The sequence below is a fragment of the Artemia sp. Qi Xiang Cuo genome, chromosome 13, assembly GCF_049724085.1.
Source record: "Artemia sp. Qi Xiang Cuo chromosome 13, ASM4972408v1, whole genome shotgun sequence".
In the NCBI taxonomy this organism is placed as follows: Eukaryota; Metazoa; Arthropoda; class Branchiopoda; order Anostraca; family Artemiidae; genus Artemia; species Artemia sp. Qi Xiang Cuo.
Window position 1 is genome coordinate 36,272,807 of NC_142806.1, and position 24,048 is coordinate 36,296,854.

Genomic DNA, 24,048 nt, shown 5'->3' on the forward strand with positions numbered 1-24,048 from the left:
GGACCGAAAGCCTGACATGGGTAGGACCCTCACCACCAAGGTCAGGTTAGGTTAGATTAGGTTAAGTTACCTAACATTTCTAGGTTAACTTACATCAGGTTAAGTGGCACGCCACTTAACCTGATGTAAGTTAACTACTTATTTAACTTATTTAACACAAAAATTTTGTTTTTAATTACCACCAAGAAAAGAAAAACCAAACGTAATCAGTCATATGAGTCTCTCCATCCCATTAAACATATTTTAAAATATACAAAAACTGTATATTTAACACAAAAATATTGTTTCTAATGACCGCCTATTAAAGAAAAACCACAAGGAATCAGGCAACTGAGCCTCTCAAATCCCGTAAAGCTCTTTTAGAAGATACAAAACTACTAATTTAGCACAAAAATTTCATTTGTAATGACCACCAAGTAAAGAAAAACCACACGGAATAAGGCAACTGAGTCTCTCAATCCCATTAAAGCTCTTTTAAAATATACAGAAAAAGAAAACCAATTCCAGAACTAAAAAAATGAATCACGCACCTGTGTCTCTCAAACACCTTAAAGCTCTTTTAAAAGATACAAAAACTACTTATTTTACAGAAAAATTTCATTTTTAATGACCACCAAGTAAAGAAAAACCACACGGAATCAGGCAACTGAGTCTCTCAATCCCCGTAAAGTTCTTTTAAAAGATACAAAAACTACTTATTTAACACAAAAATTTCTTTTTTAATGACCACCAAGTAAAGAAAAATCACATGGAAACAGGCATCTGAGTCTCTCAAAGCCCTTAAAGCTCTTTTAAAAGATACAAAAACTTTACTTATTTAACACAAAAATTTCGTTTTTAATGACCACCAAGTAAAGAAAAACCACACGGAATCCGGCAACTGAGTCTCACAATCCTCGTAAAGCTCTTTTAAAACTGTGACAAGCTAAACCACGACAAAGCACTACTCTCGTGGACCTCAATCCCCATTTGACTCAACCCCCGTGCAACTGTACCCCCCATATAACGGAACCCCTGTATAACCGAACCCCCCGTGCCACTGTATCCCCTGTAACTGACCCCTCGTGCAACTCAACTCCCTCAAAACACTTTTCAGCCATTTCTTGTTAATTTTTTTATTTCTAAACTATTTAAAATTGACAACACTGTGCAAATCATCACTTGTGTATTATACAGACCACATCGGCGAGGTAAAGCTAGGTCAAGTCACAATGTCATTCTATCGTTACTTTTCAATTAAGCTATTGAATACCTTCTACCAATGTCTCTTGTAGGCGTCAAATCTATTAAGTATCTGAGCATATTCTTTGTATTGTTGATGCAAGCATCCCATTTTTTAATTACCCGTGAGGCATTCTTAACCATCGCAATACCTTTACGCAAATACCTTTTCGCAAAAAATTCGCAAATCTCGTAAACTAAAGAAGTAATTACCCTTTTCAAAAACATTAGTCCTTCTATTAATGAACCCATGAAACGAAACCAGTCTGATAGCATCACACAATCTCGCTCCTAGTTCCAAAAATGGAATGCATGTAGCGTTTGTAGTAATAGGTTTAAAAACCTATTAGCCAAGTTTAAAAAAAAAAACCTACTAATCAACTTACAGATGAATGACCACGGATTTAACCTAAAAAAAAAACTTGTATATCATGAACTAGAAATCTACGTCAGAACAACTTGTCCTTAAATTGCGTAAATCTCTTGGCAAAGGTGTAATGACCTGTAGAATAGAATACCTACCAGAAAAACCTGTTTGGTACGGGGGCGTACGCAAATAACACAGGATGGAACATAAAGTCCTCAAAATGGTACCTTCTTCTCTACTGGCACTTAGTATCGAAGGAGTTGTCGTAGAAAGTTCAAAGGACTCATTCGATTGCAAATTGGAGTGGCTATTGCCCTTTTTAATAGTCGAAAGTGATTGGAGGGCAACTCGCCCCCCCCACACTCATCATTCCCCCAAATACATCCAATCAAAATTTTGAGAAAGCCATTTTGTTCAGCGTAGTTGATTTCCAGATGGAAAATATCTTTTTCTGGAGGACACACCCCACAAATCAGCATTGATAAATAAATGAAACCCAAAACGAACAGAAATTACAATAATTAACCGAGTCAAACTCAAAACGAGCAGAAATTAACATAAGTTGGGCTCAAAACCCCTGTGCCTTCCCAAGGCCAGAACACAATTTGCACTTTACTGGAAAAAAAATTCAAACGAAAGTGCTTTTTCATTTGAATGTACATGTACTTATGTTTAGTAATAAAAATGTTAATATTTTTGTATTTGTTAAAGTAATATAAGTAATAACATTTATATTTTTTCAGTTAAGTGAATATTTTCATCTCGGCTTGTGAAGGCAAATGGGTTTTGCACCATACTTAAGTTAATTTCTGCTTGTTTTGAGTTTGACTAAGTTAATTATTGTAATTTCTGTTCGTTTTGGGCTTTATTTATTTATCCATGCTGATTTGTGGTAGTTTCACGCTTTGTAGATTATTTGATTTTAGTTTTGCTCATTTTTTGTTTAATGGAGTTCTTTACTTTTCTTTGAAAAACTTATTTTGTGGAAAAAGTTTTTTTTTTAATTAATCACCGTCAAACTCTGCGTCAAACTATTCTCCAACTCTTGCATATGTCCTTGAAACTTTTTACAATTTTTTTTTGACTTTGTTGAAATACAGAAATACTTCATATGCCTTACGTTAAGTGTTCCAAATTTTTTGGAACTGATCAACTAAACCAACTTCTTTACCGTTTTGAACTCAGGGTTAATAAATAAAACAAGACCTTCAGTACCAACGCCGTCCGGTTCAGTACCAAAGCCGTCCTAGTCGGGTGGATTGGTGCGCTGGATTTAGAATTCTTTGACCGAGAGGGCGAGGAGTTCGAATCCTAGTGTATCCAATTATTTGATTTGGGACGGGAGTCAGTGGTGTAAATCTGCAAGCTCAGCCAGAGTCGATCCAGCTCTAAATGGGTACCTGGAGAAATCTGGGGAAGGTAAGCAGGAAGGATGTGCGAAAACACAGGATGGTTGGCCCACATCCCCCCATTACACTTCTCGGCTAAAGGGCCAAGAAACGGAAATCAGCACCGCTAATAGGGACTGCAAAGTCCATTGCCGTATTCTTTACCTTTTTTTTACCTTCAGTACCAAGATCGCGTCAAACAATGCATCAACTAGAATTTGCGACTATGTCTAGGAAGGGAAAAGTTCTACATTTTGTTTCATGCACGTCGTAGAAATAGAAAATTCCAGAAAAAAGTAAGACAACTTAAGGAAACAATAATGCTGCAGTTCCAAGGAAAACTGTTTAATACGAATCTCTTTACATACAAAGTATATATTCTAATTTTCTATGAGAATGCTTTTTAACCAAAAACAATGTTGTCCAGTCTAAAAGGTCATTTACCATTTGCTTCCATCTACAAACACTCCATAAACAATCGGACTTGAACCCCGTACAGACATAATCAAAACATATTCTGCTAATCCCTATTGCATTTAACTGAGATCCGAAATAGCCCATTCGTGGATGCAGATAACAGGAAAGTACCTATCTCTCCACAAACGTCGGAACGAGAACGGATGCCCAAAATCGTATTTGTAGCACTGGTCCGTCTTGGTTAGACCCCGGTGCCGCGCCGATAAGGGAAGGCTGGCGGCGGCGAGGCCAAAGATATAGCAGCGGTGGCACGCCGCTGGGGTGCCACTGATGATTTTTTTTGCGCTGCCGCTGGAGAAATGTCGGCGGCGTGCCGCCAGCGCAACCAATGTTGACCACAAACATTAAAGTTTTCATCAGTCTTTCTCAAATCCCAGCTTGAATTTACGACATATTCGGGCCTATTCATGAGTTAAAAACTTGGCAAGTCCCTTGCTGGACGCTGGTCTTCTTCGTTATTCATCAAGAGAAGTATAAATCTAGTAGAAACGAAATGGCTGTGGCGTTTCAGAACTCTTGCAAAATAGTCAAAATAATAAATAATAGATTCACCGTGGCATTCAATAGGATCCAAGGAATCTAATTAAAAGGGGACACACACAAAAGCCAAATTCGCTCAGTAGCCTATGAGAAATCCAAAAATACCCAAGACAATGAACAAGTCCCGACGGGGGGGGGGTCTATCAAAATATATCTATGGTTTCCCAGGGAATTTGATATCATTTTCTTCCGTCTCCGTTTTAAATGAAAAAAAAATTATCTTTTGGCATCCCTGTTTTCAATAAAAAAAATTGACGAATTATCATTTAAAAATGATAGCCCCCCGTTCCCCCCCCCCCCCATATAGAAAATAGGATACAATTTTTTTTATGAATCATAGTTTTAGGGTCACTTCCGTTTCAATTCCCCAGCCTTGTACATAGTCTATAGCTTAATTTTGTCTCAATAGAAGTTTTTTTTTTTGGGGGGGGGGGGGGATTTCAAAAAGAAGATTGTATTTTCTTTAATATATCAGGCGTTCAATAATTGTGTATTAAACCTTAAAAAAATGTATCTAAAAATATAAAAAGAAAACATAATTCTGCAAACTTACGATTCAGATGTCACAACAATCTGTTGACTATCAATTTCAAAATTCAACTGAGTCTGTATAGTGTAAGGGTTCCGTTCAACTTAAAAATAAAGTTATTGACTACGCATGACGTAAGAATCTTATAGCAATTGGGAAACTACATTCGAAATGGTTGGATCTCATCAAACAGTTCGTGGTAACGAACTGTAAGCAAGGAGCACAGTTCATAGAATTATCAAGTATGATCATTCCCTATCTCACCCATTATAATAATCCGGACCGGCGTGCGAGTGCTCCAGAGAACGTATAAACATGAGCGGTATCATATCTTTTCACGGGTAGACAAGTCAGACGCGAAACAATCGGAAACAAGTGGAAACCCGCTTTTACGAATAATGCACTTTACGGGAAACAATCGGAAACAAGTGGAAACCCACTATTAATAACTGCACGAAGAAGTGGGAGGAGCTTTTGTTCGCACCGAGAACGAAGACCAGAAATGATCTGCGATAAGCTTACTGGATAATTATATGAACTGTGGTAAGGAGCGACCCGGCTCCATAGGAACCGAAACTCTAAAAACAGAAGTTTTATACCAATAGATACATAAAAAGAATTAAATAGCGACGAAGACCACACTGCCTTTCCATCATAAACAAATAAGTAGAACAACAGGGAAATTTTTATACAAGACAGTGGAACGCAACTTTAAATGAATATTTCGACCCTATATCCAAGGGCCGTCCTCAGCAAAACAGACGAAGAGAATAAAAACAATATAAAAGAAACTTACATTAAAATTCAATCTTTAAAACTGAAAGGTTTTAAAAAAAATGTTTTAAAACAGCCCTAATATCATTACTTCAAGGAAGTTCAACCAGGACGAAGGAGGAAGTGCTGCAAGTTTTGAACTTTGCCCATTGTTTACATATAGTATTGGTTACTGGGAAGTATATAGACGGTTTTAATCTAAGAGTTTTATCTGGTAGGGGGGAGAGAAGGTTATGTGGGAGGATCTTTCCCTGGGAATCAAAAGTTCTAGTGTCCTTTTTAAGTTACCAAAAGAATTGGAGGGCAGCTAGGCCCCCTCCCATGCTCATTGTTTCCCAAAGTCATTGGATCCAAATTTTGAGAATTTGTTAAGCATAGTCAAAAAATCTAACAACTATGTCTTTAGGTGTAACATGACCCCCCACACTCCCCGGGGGAAGGGCTGTAAGTTATGAATTTTCCCCATTGTTCCCATATAGTATTTGTTATTGGGAAGTATACGGCCATTTTTTCAGGGGGGTTTGTGTTTGGAGTGGATATCTAAGGGGAGAATCTTCCTTGGGGAGGGAAATTTCTGACGAGTTAATATTCTAAGGTAAATGTTGCACTGGGAGGGGGTTGACAGAATTACTATACGAAATTCTTTTTAATTGTCTTACATTCTCTTGTCCAAATGTGTCGTATGGAGATGTTCCGTGGGAATTATCCGAGGCTTTTTTCCATGCATTTTGTTTTCTAGGAAATAATTTCCATGGAAGAGTACATATCTGGAGATATTGGGAAACCAATTAGAGCTTAAAGTTTTATTCCAATGAAAAATTGCTAAGGAGAATTTTTCAGGGTGAATTGTCCACAAGCAATTTTACAGAGAGGGGGGAGATTCTAAGCGAGGAAGGAACAGTCTGGAGGGGATTTGACGGAAAGGGCTGCACTTTACGTTGGATGTAATTTCCACGTAGGAGTTTTCCTTGAGGGGGAAAGTAAATTTCATCGAGGGTGAGCCAGATTTATCGGCATGATTTGAAAAAAATACAGAAATTATGCCACAGAGGAAGGGTTACTCCCTCCTCAATAACTTACTCTTTACGCTAAAGTTTTACTCCTGACTCCTTATTAAATTTGAAACACAGTGGCTGTTTAATTAGAATAGGAAGCTTTTCTTAAAGTGCTAACATATTTAGCGTAAAGTGCAAGGTATTGAGGAGGGGGCGACCCTTCATATCCAGAATAAATCTGCCAAAACTAATGTGCAAATTGTATTTTTATTTTTCATGCCCGGTGAGCCAAAAAAGAACCTGCATTAGTTGGAAAACATTCAGAAATTAAATAAAAAACAAATATTTTTAACTGAAAGTAAGGAGCGTCATTAAAACTTAAAATAAAGAGCAATTATTCCGTATATGAAATAGGCTGTCCCCTCCTTAGCGCCTTACTCTTTACAGATACCCAGATATCCAAATTAATAGAATTGGTCTCTCCAAGCATTTGTCAAATAAGCCTTGAACCCCTCAAAAGGGACAATTAACACACTAGCTTTTACCTATCGTCAAATTATTCTGCGATCTAACAACCTAATTTGGTACAAGCTCCAAAGAAAAAAAAGGTAGGAACCCCTTGGTAGTGGTGACATTCACCCTCAAAACTATCTATTCTATGCAATACAGCCGCATGACCATACACAATTTATATAACATTCCACCCTCAATACCAGATATTGTTCCTTTCAGGGATTTGACCTACTTTACGCGTTAGTATTCTGTCAATTGACCTATTACAGACTTGGTCAAACTTGGTATTACAGACTTCGCAATGTTGGTAAGGTTATAATGAAGTTGATTTCAATAAATCTGATTTTGCATAGACTGTTCAGAGGCATATTTGACCAAGTCCATTGAAACAATTAACCGAAACGATTAACAAGAAATTGGAGTATCTTCTTGGTTTTTAGAGGATGTTAGTAAGGTCTCAGTAAAGTTGGCTTTCAATAAAACTGATTTTGCATAGACTGTTCAGAGATCTATTTAACGAAGTCCAATGAAACAACCAACCAAAAAGATAAAAAAAAAATTAGAATATTCTGTGTTTTTTGGAAAATGTTGGTAAAGTCTTAGTAAAGGCACAGAGTCAGACACGGAAACATGTAAACACCCACTCAGACAAACAGGCATAGTGTGAGAGAAAGAGAGAGAGAAAGAGAGAGATATAGAGAGAGAGAGAGAGAAAGAGAGAGAGAGATAGAAAGAGAGAGACAAAATATCTGCAATCACACAGAGTCAGAAACGGAAATATGCAAACACCCACTCAGACACAAAAACATAGTGAGAAAGAGAGAAAAAAATACCTATAATCACATAGAGTCAGAAACGGAAACATGCAAACACCCGCTCAGACACACAGGCATAGTGAGAAAGAGAGACAAAAACACCTACAATCACACAGAGTCAGAATCGGGAACATGCAAACACCCTCTCAGACACACAGACATAGTAAGAAAGAGAGACGAAAACACCTACAGTCACACATAGTCACAAACAGAAACATGCTAACACCCGTTCAGACACAAAAGTGTGAGAAAGAGAGACAGAAACACCTACAATCACACAGAGTCAGACAAGGGAACATGTAAAAATTCGCTCAAACACATATGCATAGTGAGAGAGAGAGAGTGAGAGAGAGAGACAGAGAGAGAGAGAGAGAGAGAGAGAGAGAGAGAGAGAGAGAGAGAGAGAGACAAAACTACCTACAATCACACAGAATAAGACACGGAGAGATGCAAAAACCCGCTCACACAGACACAGGTATAGTGAGAGAGAGTGAGAGAGAGAGAGAGAAAAAAAAACTTAAATTACACAGAATCCGACAAGGAGACATGCAAACACCCGCTCAAACACACACAGGCATAGTGAAAGAGAGAGAGAGAGAGAGAGAGAGAGAGAGAGAGAGAGAGAGAGAGAGAGAGAGAGAGACTAAAAACTACAATCACATAGAGTCAGACAAGGAAACCTGCAAAAATTCGCTCAAACACATATGCATAGTGAGAGAGAGAGAGAGAGAGAGCGAGAGGGAGAGAGTGAGAGAGAGAGAGGGAGAGAGAGAGAGAGAGAGAGAGAAAGAGACAAAACACCTACAATCATACAGAATAAGACACGGAGAGATGCAAAAACCCGCTCACACAAACACAGGTATAGTGAGAGAGAGTGAGAGAAAGAGAGAGAAAAAAAACAAACTAAAATTACACAGAATCAGACAAGGAGACATGCAAACACCCGCTCGAACACACATAGGCATAGTGAAAGAGAGAGAGAGAGAGAGAGAGAGAGAGAGAGAGAGAGAGAGAGAGAGAGAGAGAGAGAGAGACTAAAAACTACAATCACACAGAGTCACAAAAAGAAATATGCAAACACCCGCTGAGACAAACAGGCATAGTGAGAGAGAGAGAGAGACAAAACCCCTGCAATCACACAAAATCAGACACGGCGGCATGCAAACATCCACTCATAAAAACATGCATAGTTACAGAAAGAGAGAGAGAGAAAGAGATAGAGGGGGAGAGAGAAAGAGAGAGAGAGATAAAAACACCTACAATCACACAGAGTCAGACACGGAAACATGCAAACACCCGCTCAGACACACATACATAGTGAGAAAGAGAGACAAGAACACCTAAAATCACACAGAGTCAGATCCGCCCAGAAACACATGCTTAGAGAGTTAGAGAGACACAAATATATACAAACACATAGATTCATACATACAAACAGACCAAGAGAGGCACTTGGACAAGCAAAAACTTGACCAGAAACAGAGGCACAGAGACTGAGAGAGACAGAAACGCATGCAAAAATACAGATTCAGTCTTACAAACCGATAAAAACAGACACTTGGGCAAGCATACACCCTCCCAGAAACACGAGATTAGAAATTGAGAGAGGCAAAAACAAATAAAACACATAAAACACATATATTAAGACATACAAACAGACAAAGACAGGCACTGGGACAAGCAAAGACCTGCCCAGCCACACAGGCAAAGGTAATGATAGAGACAAAAACACATACAAACACACGGATTCAGATATACAAACAGGCAAACACAGAAACTGGGAAAAGCAAACACCCGCCCAGACACACAGGCACAGAGAGTGAGAGAGACAAAAAAAACAAACAAACACATAGATTCAGACATGCAAACCAACAAAGACAGACACTGGGAAAAGCAAACAGCCACCCAGACACATTAGGCTTAGAGAGCGAGAGAGACAAAAACGCATAAAAACACGTAGATTTAGACATGCAAACCAACAAAGACATGCTCTGGGACATGCAAATACCTGCCCAGTCACAGAGGCAAAGAGAGTGAGAGAGAAAAAAACACATAAAAACACAAGGGTTCAGATATACAAAAAGATAAAGACAGATATTTGGACAAGCAAATACCCGCCCAATCACACAGAGAAAGAGAGAGACAAAAAAAAATATACAAGCAAACAGATTCAGACCTACAAACAGACAAAGACAGACACTGATACAAGCAAATACCTGCCCAGACACACCTGCACAGAGAGAGAGAGAGGGAAAGAGAGACAGAGAGAGACAAAAACACATACAAACACATAGATTCATACTTACAAACCGACAAAGACACACACTGAGACAATCAAACACCCGCCCACACACACAGGCAAAGAGAGTGAGAGAGACAAAAACGCATACAAACGCAGAGATTCAGACATATAAAAAGACAAAGACAGACACTGGGAAAATCAAACATCCACTCAGACACACAGGCAAAGAGAGTGAGAGAGGCAAAAACACATACAAACACATAGATTCAGACATGCAAATCGACAAAGACGGACACTGGGACCAAGAAACACCTGCCCGAACACACAGGTAAAGAGAGTAAGAGAGACAAAAACACATAAAGTAAACACCAGCCCAGACATACAGGCACGGATAGTAAGAGAGACAAAAACATATACAAACACACAGGTTCAGATATATAAAATGACAAAGAAAAACACTGGGACAAGCAAACAACCGCCCAGACACACAGGCATAAAGAGGGAGAGAGACAAAAAGACATAAAAACCCACATATTCAGACATACAAACAGACATACTCGGACACTGGGACAAGCAAATACCCGTCCAAAAATAGAGGCACAGAGAGTGAAAGAGGCAAAAACACATACAAACACAACTAACTTGAATAAAGTTATTTGAAAAACAAAAATGGGGAGTTTAGGTTGGCTTCAGGTACCCGGGTTCAGGTAGAAATTGACTGGCTGTTTCTTGTCTCTCTCAGTGTGCCTTTGTGTCCGAACAGGTGTTGGCTTGTCCCAGTGTCTGTCTTTGTATGTTTGCATGTCTGAATCTGTGTGTTTGTATGGGTTTTTTGTCTCTCTCTCACTCTCTGTGCCCGTGTGTCTGCGTGGGTGTTTGCTTGTCCCAGGGTCTTTCTTTCTCTGTTTGCATGTCTAAATGTGTGTGTTTGTATGTGTTTTTGTCTCTCTCAATCTCTTCGTGCCTGTGTGTTTGGGCGGGTGTTTGCTTGTCCCAGTGTCTGTCTTTGTCTGCCTATATGTCAGAATTGGTGTGTATGTATGTGTTTTCGTCTCTCTCACTCTCTGTGCCTGTGTGTCTACACTGGATGTTTGCTTGTCCCAGTGTCTGTCTTTGTCTGTTTGTATGTCTGAATCTGTGTCTTTGTTTGCGTGTTTTCTCTCTCACTCTAAAAGCTTGTGCGTCTGGGCGGGTTTTTGCCTGTCCCAGTGTCTGTCTTTGTCTGTTTGTATGTCTGAATATGTGTGTTTGTATGTCTCTCTCACTCTCTGTGCCTGTGTTTCTGGGCGGCTGTTTGCTGGATCCAGTGTCTGTCTTAGTCTGTTTGTATGTCTGAATCTGTGTGTTTGTATGTGTTTTTGTCTATCTCACTGTCTGTTCCTGTGTGGATGGGCGGGTATTTGCTTTTCCACAGTATCTGTCTTTGTCTGTTTGTATGTCTGAATCTGTGTGTTTTTTTATGTATTTTTGTCTCTCTCACTCTCTTTGCCTGTCAGTCTGGGCGGCTGTTTTCTTGTTCAAGTGCCTGTCTTTGTCGGTTTGCATGCCTTAATCTGTATGTTTGGATGCGTTTTTATCTCTCTCACTCTCTTTGCCTGTGTGTCTGCGTGGGTATTTGCTTGTCTCAGTGTCTGTTTTTGTCTGTGTATATGCCTGAATCTATTTGTTTGAATATGTTTTTGTCTCTCTCGCTCTCTGTTCCTTTGTGACTGACGAGTTTGCCTGACGCCGTGCCTGTCTTTGTCTGTTTGTATGTCTGAATATATTTATTTGTATGTGTTTTTATCAATCTCATTCTCTTTGCATGTGTGTCTGGCTGGGTGTTTGCTTGTCTCAGTGTCTGTCTTTGTCTGTTTGTATGTCTGAATTTGTGTCAGTGTGTGTTTTTTGTCTTTCTCACTCTCTCTGCCTGTGTGTTTGGGCGGGTTTTAGAATTTCACAGCGTCTTTTTTTGTCGGTTTGTATGTCTGAATCCTTGTGTTTCTATCTGTTTTTGTCTCTCCTGCTTTATGTGTCTCTGTGATCTGGCGGGTGTTTGCTTGTCCCAGTGTCTGTCTTTGTTTGTTTATAAATCTGAATCCGTGTGTCTGTTTGTAATTTGTCTCTCTCACTTTCTTTGCCCGTGGTGCTGTCTGGCTCAGCTGTGTGGCTTGTCCCAGTGCATGTCTTTGTCGGTTTGCATGTCTGAATATATAAGTTTTAATGCGTTTTTGTCTCTCTCACTCTCTTAGCATATGTGTTTGGGGAGGGGGGGTGTTTAATTGTCCCAGTGTCGGTTTCTGCCGGTTTGCATGTCTGGATCTATGTGTTTGTATGTGTTTTTGTCTCTATCACTCTCTGTGCCTCTGTGTCTGAGCGGGTGTTTGCTTGTCCCAGTGCTTGTCTCTGTCTGTTTGTATATATGAATCTATGTGTTTGCAAGTGTTTTGTCTATCTCACTCTCTATGCCTTTATGTTTTTGAGCAGGTGTTTGCATGTCTCTGTGTCTTATTCAGTGGGATTCTAAGTGTTTTGTCTCTCTCTCTCTCTTTCTCTCTCTCTCTCTCTCTCTCTCTCTCTCTCTCTCTCTCTCTCTCTCTCTCTGTCTCTCTCTCTGTCTCTCTCTCTCTCTCTCTCTCTCTCTCTCTCTCTCTCTCTCTCTCTCTCTCTCTCTCTCTCTCTCTCTCTCTCTCTCTCTCTCTCTCTCTCTCTCTCTCTCTCTCTCTCTCTCTCTCTCTCTCTCTCTCTCTCTCTCTCTCTCTCTCTCTCTCTCTCTCTCTCTCTCTCTCTCTCTCTCACACACTCTGCATGTATGTCTGAGTGGGTGTTTGCATCTTTCCGTGTCTGACTCTGTGTGATTGGGGGTGTTTTTGTCTCTCTTTCTCACTATGCCTGTGTGTCTGAGCGGGTGTTTGCATGTTTCCGTTTCTGACTCTATGTGATTGCAGGTATTTTTGTCTCTCTCACTCTCTCTTTCTCTCTCTCTCTCTCTCTCTCTCTCTGTCTCTCTCTCTCTCTTTGTCTCTCTCCCTTTATCTCACTATGCCTGTGTGTCTGAGTGGGTGTTAACATGTTTCTGTTTCTGATTTGTGCAAATTCAGGTGTTTTTTTGTCGGTTTTTGAAGTCAACTTTACTAAGACCTTACCAATATTTTCCGAAAGCCCAGAATATTCTCTAAATTTCTTTTTAATCTTTTCTGTCTGAGTGGGTGTTTGCATGTTTCATCTTCACTTTTCTTTTAAAAACATGATGCAAATTTATCCTTCCAATTTACAAAAAAATCTATTTGAAAATATACAATAAACTGGATAGTTTCGATGACCAACCATAGAGTAGCACTGGGGGCAGCCGTATAAGAAAAAAAAGAAAAGGGTTACTACAAACATTATTTTGCTCATATGAAAAATCACGACTAACATATCTGTATCATCTTTATTTTATATTTCGAAGATATCACAAGTGAATTTTTTTTGTTCTAAGTATATTTTATCCCATTTTAAAACATGAGGAAAACAAATTTCCTGTCCAAAATGATCCAAGTCAAACAAAAGAAAAAATTACTACAAATATTATTTTTCTAATAGTAAAAATCACCACTAACATATATATCATTCTCATTTCGTATTTCCAAAATATTAAATGTGATTTTTTTGTTTAAGTATATTTCATGCCATTTTAAGACATGCAAAAAAGAAGTTGAAAAAAATTTCTACGTTTAAATTTTTTTTAAAAATAAAAGTTAAAAAAAAGTTCAAACAAAAATTAAACTTCAAAAAAAGTATACAAAATTGGAGACAGGCTAAAAAGTTGGGGGAGGATTTATTGGGGGCCCTTGGAGGTTGGGGTCCTTGGTGGGTAGGATATTGATGCCCAAGGGGTGTCGTTTCATTGCCTAAAATGTATACGAGTTTACTAATTTCAACTTTATGCATATTTCCAATACTATGTTATCTTTTCAAAAGGTATTGGCTGGCAGTCTGCACCGATCAGATTTCACTCTCTTCGAGAATTTAAATAATTATTGTCAAGAGATTCCTACAAAAAAAAATACATAAGAAGTCTCTTAGGGAGTCGTCATTCCCTCAGATTTAGCCTTAGTTAGTAAGTGATTAAAATTTCAACACTTTACGGTTTCATTCAATCCAAATAAAAAATTTATTCATTTAGCTCTTAATGGATTCACCTCGTCAATCACACTCATACAGATATTTGAAAATAATAGCAATTAGGAATTCATAGACGAAAGGGTTAAGATTTCGTGACACTGACGCAATCTGTCAATAGTCTGTAATCTGTCAATTGAGAGAATTCTCTGAGTATTTCAAATTCCTGAAAGGAATAATATCTGGTTTTGAGGGTGGAATGCTATATAAAGTGTTTACGGTCTTGTGGCTGTATGCCATAGAATAGATGATCTTGAGGGTGGATGTAAAGGTTCACCACTACTCCCCTTTTGCTGCAGAGTTCGGTTTGGGTTCAGACCCGAAATAATAGAACTTGGAAGTTAGCCCTTATTTGCCATCAAATTTGTGAAACTCTAACAAGTTTGTCTTATAAATGATCTGACTATACATATTTATCCCCTCCCCATTCCCCACAGAGGTTTAGCTGGTTTTTGTCACCAGAATTGTAAAAGCAGAACGTTTGCTCTTCTTCTCCCCAAGTTTGGTGGGAAGAAGTTTTGGCCTAGAAATAAGGTCTTGTTTCCCGTCCAGTTTGATTTGGATCTAATGCCCCTTCTGGTAGATATTCTGATGACAGTATTCTGGAAAGAAGTACCGGAGAAAAAAAATGTAGGGAACTGCTGCAGAGATTGGCTCGTGTTCACACCCGAAGAAATACAAATTGGAAAAGCCCTTATTTTCCACCAAGTGTTTTAAACTCCAGCTAATCTGTCTTATAAATGTTCGGACTACCCGGATTTAATCCCCCCCCTTCCCCCTTCCTCACACATTTGGAGCTAGTGTAAGACCCCAGAATTGTAAAAATGGAATGTTTGCTCTTATTCCCACCTATTTTGATTAAGACCCCTGTTGTACGAAAGTTTCATCGATTTTGGACCCCCCCCCCCGCCTCTTGCAGAAGGATAATATTGCATACACACTTATACCTCAAGCCAGAAAGGTCCAGACCTGACCACCATTCTGGTCCTGATTGAGCCCTGATCTCCACAAGGTATAGCCTAGAAATAAGTTCCTATTTTCCGTCCAGTTTGATTTGGATCTCAGGTAGATATTCTGATGACAGTTTTCTGGAAAACCTATTCCTCTCCTTCGCCTGTGATGATATCATTAGCTAGATTATTAAGTTTAGTTCTATGCTAAATTTCGAAAGTATTCGAAGATCATAACAAAATTATTATAATTAAAATTTTATAAACTAAGAAAACAACCGGAATTCGAGATTTTGAGAATGACTTGCCGGAATTATTTCCTGAAAATCTAGTTGCAGCATTTCAGTTTCTGATTCCCGAACATTGAACCTTGGTTTTAGTCCATTCCTACTTCACATGATGCATTAGAGACATTTTTAGACCTACGGTCGTTTCCTCTTGTTTCTTGCTTAGGCAGGTTAATTTTTTTAGGGTTGTATTTAGCGTTCGTCACAAACAAAATATTTATGTATCTCTATAAATATGGAATAAAACGACACTATTATGGCTTTGTTTGAACGGAGCCAATATCGAGAATTACAGTAACCAGTTACTTTGGCTTTGGAATTTATATTATTTGTATCCCTGGCTTGTTTTTTTTCTAAACTAAAGATTACTTTTAGATATCCCTCCTGTGCGCAACAACATTAGGCTATAGGCTATAATTTAGATTTATTCATCTAAGAACAGTCTTATGAATTTTTGGTCCTTCGCATCGCTACTTGAGGATTTACGTTAGAGAGCTTCCGTATACTAGCTAATTTATTCCTAGGAAATAGGTTTCTACAATTATGCTACAAAATGAGGCCTCGTGTGTTGGCTCTGTAACAGTTTTTTCATTACCTATTCCGTAACTCTAATATTCTAGCTGAAACTTATCAGTTCTGTATCGCCATGCTGTTTTAGGCTTAGATGCATCTAGTATAAAATTTAATTTGAAAGCAAAACGTTGAACTCAACTTCTCTTCATACAGGCATGGATCTAGGGGGGGGGGAGACCGTGGAAACCCCCAAGCCAAAAATATTACCTTATACACCGTTTTCAAGGGGGAGGGAGGGTATTCCATACAATCAACCAGGCCAGGAAAAGATATCTTAGACCTATTTGACTTAATGACTGTTCTTTTTTTATTAATCGATCTTCTTGTTACAGATTCACACTGAGCGAGCACTGAATGGTGGCTGGGTAAACTTAAAAAATTCTCCAATGTTCAGTCGTGACGGTTCACACTTACTTGTTCTCCTTCCTCTCAATGAAGGGTCAGAAGGGAGATTTACTCACGTCTGCATTATCACAGTTACAAGAAATCGCTTAGCAGCGCTTACGTCTGGAATGTTTGACGTGATTGAAATTGTCTCTTGGGACGAGACCAATCATGTAATGTAAGTATGTTCCAAGCTAATAATTGCTTTCGAGCTTACTTACTACTTATCGAGACGAGGCACAGGCTGTTCTAACCGAACTTGGCACAGACAATGGTTGACGTTACTGTTGTCAACGCTTCAAAGTAACACAAAATAAGGTTGTAATATGCTAGTTATGTGTTAAAATGAATTCGATGAAATATTTCAAAATCCTTTATTATAGTCAATAGTTTGACTATAGCGCCCTGTCTACTATCTTCCATTATATAATTGCATTTAAATAAATTTCTTTAAAATTAAGCTTTTTCTTTCTCCTGCTTTAAGTATTTATACGGTTGCGAAGTTTTTTTGTTTTTTTTCAGACATGTAAAACTATAAGAAGTACAAAAAACAATATGTTATAAATTGATTTGAAATAAAAATATTTTTCAGGGCTGTACCCATTCACACGGTTTGTTTATGCACATTCGGTGCTCTGTTTGTCCTAGGCACCCTTCGCATCCTCTTATAGCATCAAATAAAAAATCAAGGTGCCTATTTTAATCAGAACAGTTGAAAGTTAAAAAAAAAAGTTGCCCCTGGAAGTAGTGACAATTGCAGTTCCAGGGATATCGACCCTGAATTGTGCAAATAGTCCGTATAAAACAGGGCTTCATAGATTAATTTTTGTAGAAGGGTGTAAACCTTAAGCCTTATTTTCAATACCGTACATATTTTACAAATGGTGGACATGCCACATGTTGCGGAAATAAGGTTCATGCACGAATTGTTCTGTCTGCATGATTAAATAGACCTTATTAAGGTTCTTGTGCCCATGGTTCCTCCACCAATACCAGTATATTTGTTATCATTATTATGATGTTGTTTATAAAAGGCCGGAAAAACTGCTAACTAACGTTTTAAAAATGTTAGTTAGCTATAAATTTTCTATACCTCGGACGAAATGGAAGTTAAAAGACAAAAGATAGTAACAAAGATTGATGTCTTTGCAAGACACCAAATAAAAATTGACTGTCACCAGCGTAGGTCTTTGATGATGAGTCATTGTTTTTTAATGGAAGTTAGATTATTATTTTTCAGTTTTTGTAATATAACGGTGAAAGAAACCACAATTTAAGGTATGCATCGTCTTTCACGGCATATAAGGGTTGCCATCAGGTCAAATAAAAATTTATTTTTAAAAAATGTTTGAAAAAATCACAAATTTTTCATTTGCCTGTTTTCTTCTTGTATGCTGTAGGAGGGCGTATTTTTATTCTTTAGGCCCTTAGAAAAGTCTAATGGGGGTTTTCTAAGGGATTAGAAGGTATATTACACAGAGACCAAAAGAACAAGTGCTTTTTGATGATGGCGATGCCGCTATGGAGAATTTATTCAGACAGGAAGGATGGCATGCTTAGGCAGTGAATTGGGCTGATGATAAATGAGGAGGCGGGTAATTCTTGCTTAGTTTGAAAAATTAGAGTAGGGGAATTGTGTCCCTCTCTGATTTTCCATTGCTAAGCTGTCAGTGGAGGGAAAAAAGAGGACACATCAGTGTGATCCATGAAAACACTGATGACAAGTCTCTTGAAGACGGGTTTTTGTCATGGCAATTCCAATATTGTACTTTTTGTTTCAATCCAAGGCCATTTTTACGGATTTCACGCTGTTTTTCAAAGCTCTCATAATTTATTTTTGAATAAACATTTTACAAGTAAGACTAATAGAGATGTCACAGGTCATTTCTTATTGAAACATTTTTTTTGTTTTACTTACCCCCTTTTCCTAACCAAATAATTAGTGACTTCGGGGCTCGAACCTAGCCCCAGTAAACATTCCGATTGCAAGTTGAGTGTTCGAACCAATTGACTTGGACAACGTACAAGTGAATTAAAAAAAAATGAATTAAGACTAAGCCTGTGGATTGGAGTCGCGGATAAGTTTTAAATACTTGTTAAATTAATTTTATCTTCTGTGATTAGGGAGGCACTGGAAAGCATGAAATGGTTGATGGGTAAAGCCCATTAATATTTGGTTTCCAAGTCTAATTGCTAAGTTTAACATTTCAAAGCATTTAGAATATTAGTTATTTTTGATGTTTTTTTTTTTAATCTTCCTGCTCTTTATTGTCTTCACAAGTCATATTGGGTAAAGATAAGTAGTTTTTTTTTTTTATCACATAAATAAATCCAACTAAGCACGTTTTATAAGATATTATCTTTGTGTTCCTCTCTTACCTTGTCTGGTTTGACCTGGATCAATAGGGAGCTATGAAAATGTCTTAATGGAAATGTATAATTACTCTTCGTATTAAATAATCTTTTGTTCTTGGAAACAGAGAACCTTAAAATTTACAGAAGATTTCAAGCCGTCATACTAACGAGTAAGATCAATATTATCACCTTAAGGGAAAAACCTCTGAATAGGGTTTAAAAGAAAATTGGATGCAGATTTCCAAATTTAAAGCCCTCTTTCTCCGTCTTTCACGGTATGGTAGATTTCTATGAGAAATTCTTTGCCTTGATTTCGTTGATAAAGTGATATATTACGGAACAGATGTTGAATTCTAAATAAGAAAGCTTTCAAAACTGATAGTCCAGATTACATAAAAATATGGATCAGAGATTTTAAGTAATAGCAGAACTTTCAGAACTACTAGATATTTGATTTAAGATAGTTTTTGGTCATATTTTTGATATTTTGAGTGACTCCGGAGCTGAAAAATAAATACTCCATACATTTTTTAAGATAAGAAAATATTTATTCATGACTAATAATAGTACACTATTCTCTTCCCCAAACTTTTCTTTGGCCTATAAAGAAGATGGAAGACAAACAAATCACTTGCTCAGAAAAAAATTCACTCAGTGACTCACAGAAAGAAGAGCAAAAACAAAGAAAAAAACTTATAGAACACGAAAAACAAATAGATTGGATAGATTAAATAAATCAAATAAATTGAATAGACCCCAATGAATTTTGCACAAAAAAGGAAATAAAAAACAAATTCTGAGAAGCCAAAAATTGTTTGTACATTTTTTTTTGAACAGCCTAAAAAAGTGACACCTTCGAGCTGATTCAGGCTTTGTTCCACACAATACCACCTGCCTTTACAGATTGTAATCTTACTTTACAGAAGGAGTAAAAGGAATTTGAATATGATTTTTTTTATTAAAAAGATTATGATTGTTCTGATCAGAGGTAACAGGCGGTGGAACACTTAGGGGCCGGGAGAGGTCACCAAGAAGCTGCGAAAAAGTAAAACCTGCACACGGGAGAATATACAGTGATATTCTCAGTGATATATACAGTGAATGATATATTGAATGATATATAGTGAATGATGAAGACCAAGTAAAGGGATAACTCTTGAACAATTAGTTTCTTGTAGGAGGTTTCTAGTTTTGCAATAAACCTTAGAAAGCGGTTTCAAAAGAAAAGGGAAAGGTGCATCCATACAATTGGACAGTAAGAAACATAAGATTGGATTAAGCAGCGAAAAAGTACTTTCAAAATTGATCCAGGAAAAGTTTGTTTAGGCTTCCTGAAAATACAGAGACTCCTGAATATCTTCATTTTAATCAAATACATTTGATGTTTGAAAGCCATGTTTTCATCGATAAGAATCTAAAAGGAAAGCCAATATACCGATATTTAGCTCTATGAATGATCCCATTTGACTGGTGAACTGATGATAATTGAGGATAAACTTCAAAAACGCGCGAAAAAAGATACAAAAATTTAACTTAGACAAACTTAGGGAAAGATAATTAGCATTGAACCATAGAATTACTGACTCAAACCAATTAGCTGGATCCCGAAGCTCTGATTCACATCTCCCAAGAGTGTCAAGTATGCTGTCATCATAAAAAAAACAACAAAAAAACAAGGATATTATAAGAAGGCTTACTAGAAGGCATTTTTAACATTTTGAATAATCATCCCAATTCAAATCTTTTGATTTAGGCTGTCTATTATTATCAAGACCCTGTTTCCTAGAGTTTTGGGTACTAGCCGCATCGGTCTTTACTAAACAGTTTGTTACCACGAACTGTCTTATCAAGTATTCTTTCCAGATTCCGAAGAAACAACGGAGCAGCACCAGTAGGAGAATTCTATAAACTGCAACTCAAAAATACCTTAATAAATTCTTGATAAATCATCCCGTACACAATAAAGTAAATTACAAGATATATGCAAGACTACATTATAAAATTAGAAGGTAAGTTATAAGACTACCTTCAGCCGTCCTGCATCGTTTAATTTGTTCCATCTTTTATATGATGGATATCCGGCATATCATTACCAAAAGCCAAAAATGTCTTACACAAGCCACCAACATCAAGTTGTCCATCCGAAACAATTTGTTTTAACCGATATATCGACAAGGAGAGACCCGTCATGTTGAGTTGAAGTGTAGTAAGAGAATAATTTCCTTTCGTGACCTCCTTTTCCCCCAAATTTGAAACATAGTTACTATTGAAAACACGGTTTACATTAGTTGTACTGATTAGACTGACCTACAGAATTTTTATCTAACAAATACACCAAAAGGATTATTTTCAAACTCGCAAAGTCATCTTTCTTGAAATAAAAAATCCTGAGAAGAAGGTTTTTCTTGGAGTTACCTAAGTCACAAGGTAGGCTAAAAAAAGAAAAGAAAATCTTGCTTAAAACTATTTTCAAAATACCACCCAAAGGATAGTAAACATATGATAATGTAATGTATAGCAGATATTATTGTAATGAACCCACGAGAACGAAAAGAGGAAATTAATCATCCTGAAACAGCTGAAAAAAAAAACACACAAAAAAAATAAGAAAAAAAATGCATTGACATAGTAATAACCAAATAGCAATATCATAGGCAGCGCATTAACGCTGCCTAAGTAAAGAACGATGTTAGCACAATGCGTTGTTTTGTTGTTTTCTTCTAGACCAGGGCACTTCCTATCGAAGGAGTTGTCATTGAAGCTTCGAAAAGGGCTCATTCAATTGGAAATCGGAATGACTAGTGCCCTTTTTAATAGTCGAAAGTCATTGGAAGACAAATAACATCCTTCTACACCCAGCATTTCCCCAAACACATTCAATCAAAGTTTTGAGATAGCCATTTTGTTCAATGTAGTTGATTTCCAGGTAGAAATTATGTTTTTGAGGAGAACACTTCCCCACAGCCCTCAGGGCAAAGGTTGTAAGTTATGCCCTGGGGGAGTACAAGGTTCTTATAAAAAGCTTTGTCATAGAAACTTCAAAAAGGGCTCATTCGATTGGAAATTCAAAGGGCTTGCGCCCTTTTTAATAGTCGATAGTGATTGGAAGGCAACTAACAACCCTTCCAAGGCCACCGTTTCCCAGACACAACCAATCAAAATTTTGAGATAGCCATTTTGTTCAACGCAGTTGCAAGTTCTAGAAATTATATATCTGAGCAGGACACTACCACCACAGTCTTCAGGGCAAGGTATATAAGTTATGCCCTGGGGGTATATAAGGTTTTTATTGAAAGCTTTGTCGTAGAAACTTGAAAAAGGGCGAATTCTATCGCAAATTCAAAGGGCTAGTGCCCTTTTTAATAGGCGAAAGTGATTGGATGGCAACTAACCCCCCTCTCACGCTCACCTTTTTCCCAAACACATCCAATCAAAATTTTTAGATAGCAATTTTGTTCAACGTAGTTGAAAGTCTTGGAAACTAGCTCTTTAAAGATGGCAACCCCCCCCCACCCCTGTCCGGACAAAGGTTGTAAGCTGTGCCCTGGGGGCATATAAGGTTCTTATAGAAATTTTTGTTGTAGAAACTTCAAAAAGGGCTCTTTTGATTGGAAATTCAAAGGACTAGTGCCTTTCTTATTAGTCGAAAGCGATCAGAGGGCAAATGCCCCCCACGCCCATAATTTCCCCAAAGACTTCCAATCAAAATTTTGAGATAGCCATTTGTTCAATGTATTTGAAATATCTGGAAATTATGTCTTTGAGTATAACAAGTCCCCCTAGCCCTCAGGGTAAGATTTATAAGTTATGCCCTGGGGGCATATAAGGTGTTTATAGAAAGCATCGTCATATAAACTTAGGAAGGGGCTCATTGTAGAAATAAGTTACTGGCGGTTATGAATATGATTTTTGAAAAAGGGGAAGTACCTAACGATTTTATGAAAACTTTAATTAAGCCACTTTATAAGAAAGGTGATAAAAGTGAGTGTGGTAATTATCGAGGCCTTAGTCAGGTCTCTGTAGGTAGTAAATTACTTAGTAATATGATACTTTTTAGACTGAGAGATGCCGTAGACGAAGTTTTAAGAGAAGTACAGTGCGGTTTTAGAAAAGGCAGAGGATGTGTCGACCAAATTTTCACTCTTAGGCTAATAATTGAGAAGTGCCAGACTTTTCAAACACCTTTGGTCCTCAGTTTTATAGATTATAAGCAAGCGTTCGCTTCTGTTTATAGAAGAGCTTTGGTAAAGGTTTTATCCTTTTATGGTATACCAGACAAATACATTATAGTGATTAGTGCTATGTACGAGAATAAAACCGCTGCGGTTAAGGTAGGAAATGAGGTTAGCAGCTGGTTTTGTATTAAATTAGGAGTTAAGCAGGACTGTGTTCTATCCCAAATTCATATGGGTTATTTTGATGGACTTTATGAAAGATCTTAAGCCGAACCGGCCAGCCATGACAAAAAATCAACAAAGAGAAAAATCTCTAAAAAAAAACAAACAAACGAGACTGTGGCCAGTGGAGAGAAAAGAAAAACAACAGAAACAAAACAACGCGGATATTTCGCCTGTATACAAACAAGGCGTCTACAGCACGAAACACACAAAAAAAAAAAACAACAAAAAACAAAAAACCAACAAACCCCCCCCCAAAAAAAAAAAAAAAACAAACATGTAAAATCTGTGCAAAAAGAACCACGTCGGGCAAAATTGCTAAAATATATTTAATCCAGTGTGGCCACCAGAGTAACTGAGGAAAAAAAAAAAAAATTTAAATTACTTTAATTATTCAGTTGCGAAATAATCCTTTTGTTAGCTATTACTGAAGCAAATCGTTTTGGTCTAACAGGTAAAATAGTCCCCTGGTGATTATTTAAAATCTTTACTCCCTTATTGACAATTGATTCACTCTTTAGAAGGTTATCATAAATTGGGTCAATATTTAAATTACCCGTGTCCCTATTTATGGAAAGGTTAGCAAACATATGTTTTTTAATTTCTATGGCTTCCCTGGCCCATTGGGTGTACCCCTTATCATTAGAAATAGCCAAGGCTTCATCAAAGTTTACAAAATGATCTGGTTGAAGCCAAATATGCTCTGCTAAAGCTGAAACAAAAGTTTCTGGAGGCTTGCTTAATTGTAGGGTTTTTTCTATTGAATTACGGTGTTCAATAAACCTTTCAACAAATTGTTGGTGAGTCCTACCAATATAGAACTTCCCACAAGAACACGTAATTTTATACACCCCACTTACTAAATTTCCCCGAGTTAAATCCTTACCAGAACTAAAAAAACTACTCATTGGCCTCAGCGATTGGAAACATGTATCAATACCAAATTTACGTAAAACCCGTGAATGTTTCTCCCCCAAACCAGGTACATATGGTATTGAAATGAAGCTTTTTGATACAACTAAATCTAAAGACTGAGAAACCTCAATAACCCTACTGCTATGTTTGGCCCGTCTATTTTCAATTATTTTATCAATGAAA

General features: G+C 37.5%; 1 protein-coding gene across 1 annotated transcript in view; it reads left to right on the top strand.

The window, feature by feature from the left end:
- The window catches only part of LOC148945236 (A-type potassium channel modulatory protein DPP6-like), a 420,942-nt gene that overhangs the window by 390,666 nt on the left and 6,228 nt on the right, over nt 1-24,048 (top strand). The window contains exon 11 of the mRNA XM_089098982.1: nt 16,147-16,376. Within this exon, the coding sequence (XP_088955108.1) occupies nt 16,147-16,376 (230 nt within the window). The remainder of the gene's footprint in view (nt 1-16,146; nt 16,377-24,048) is intronic.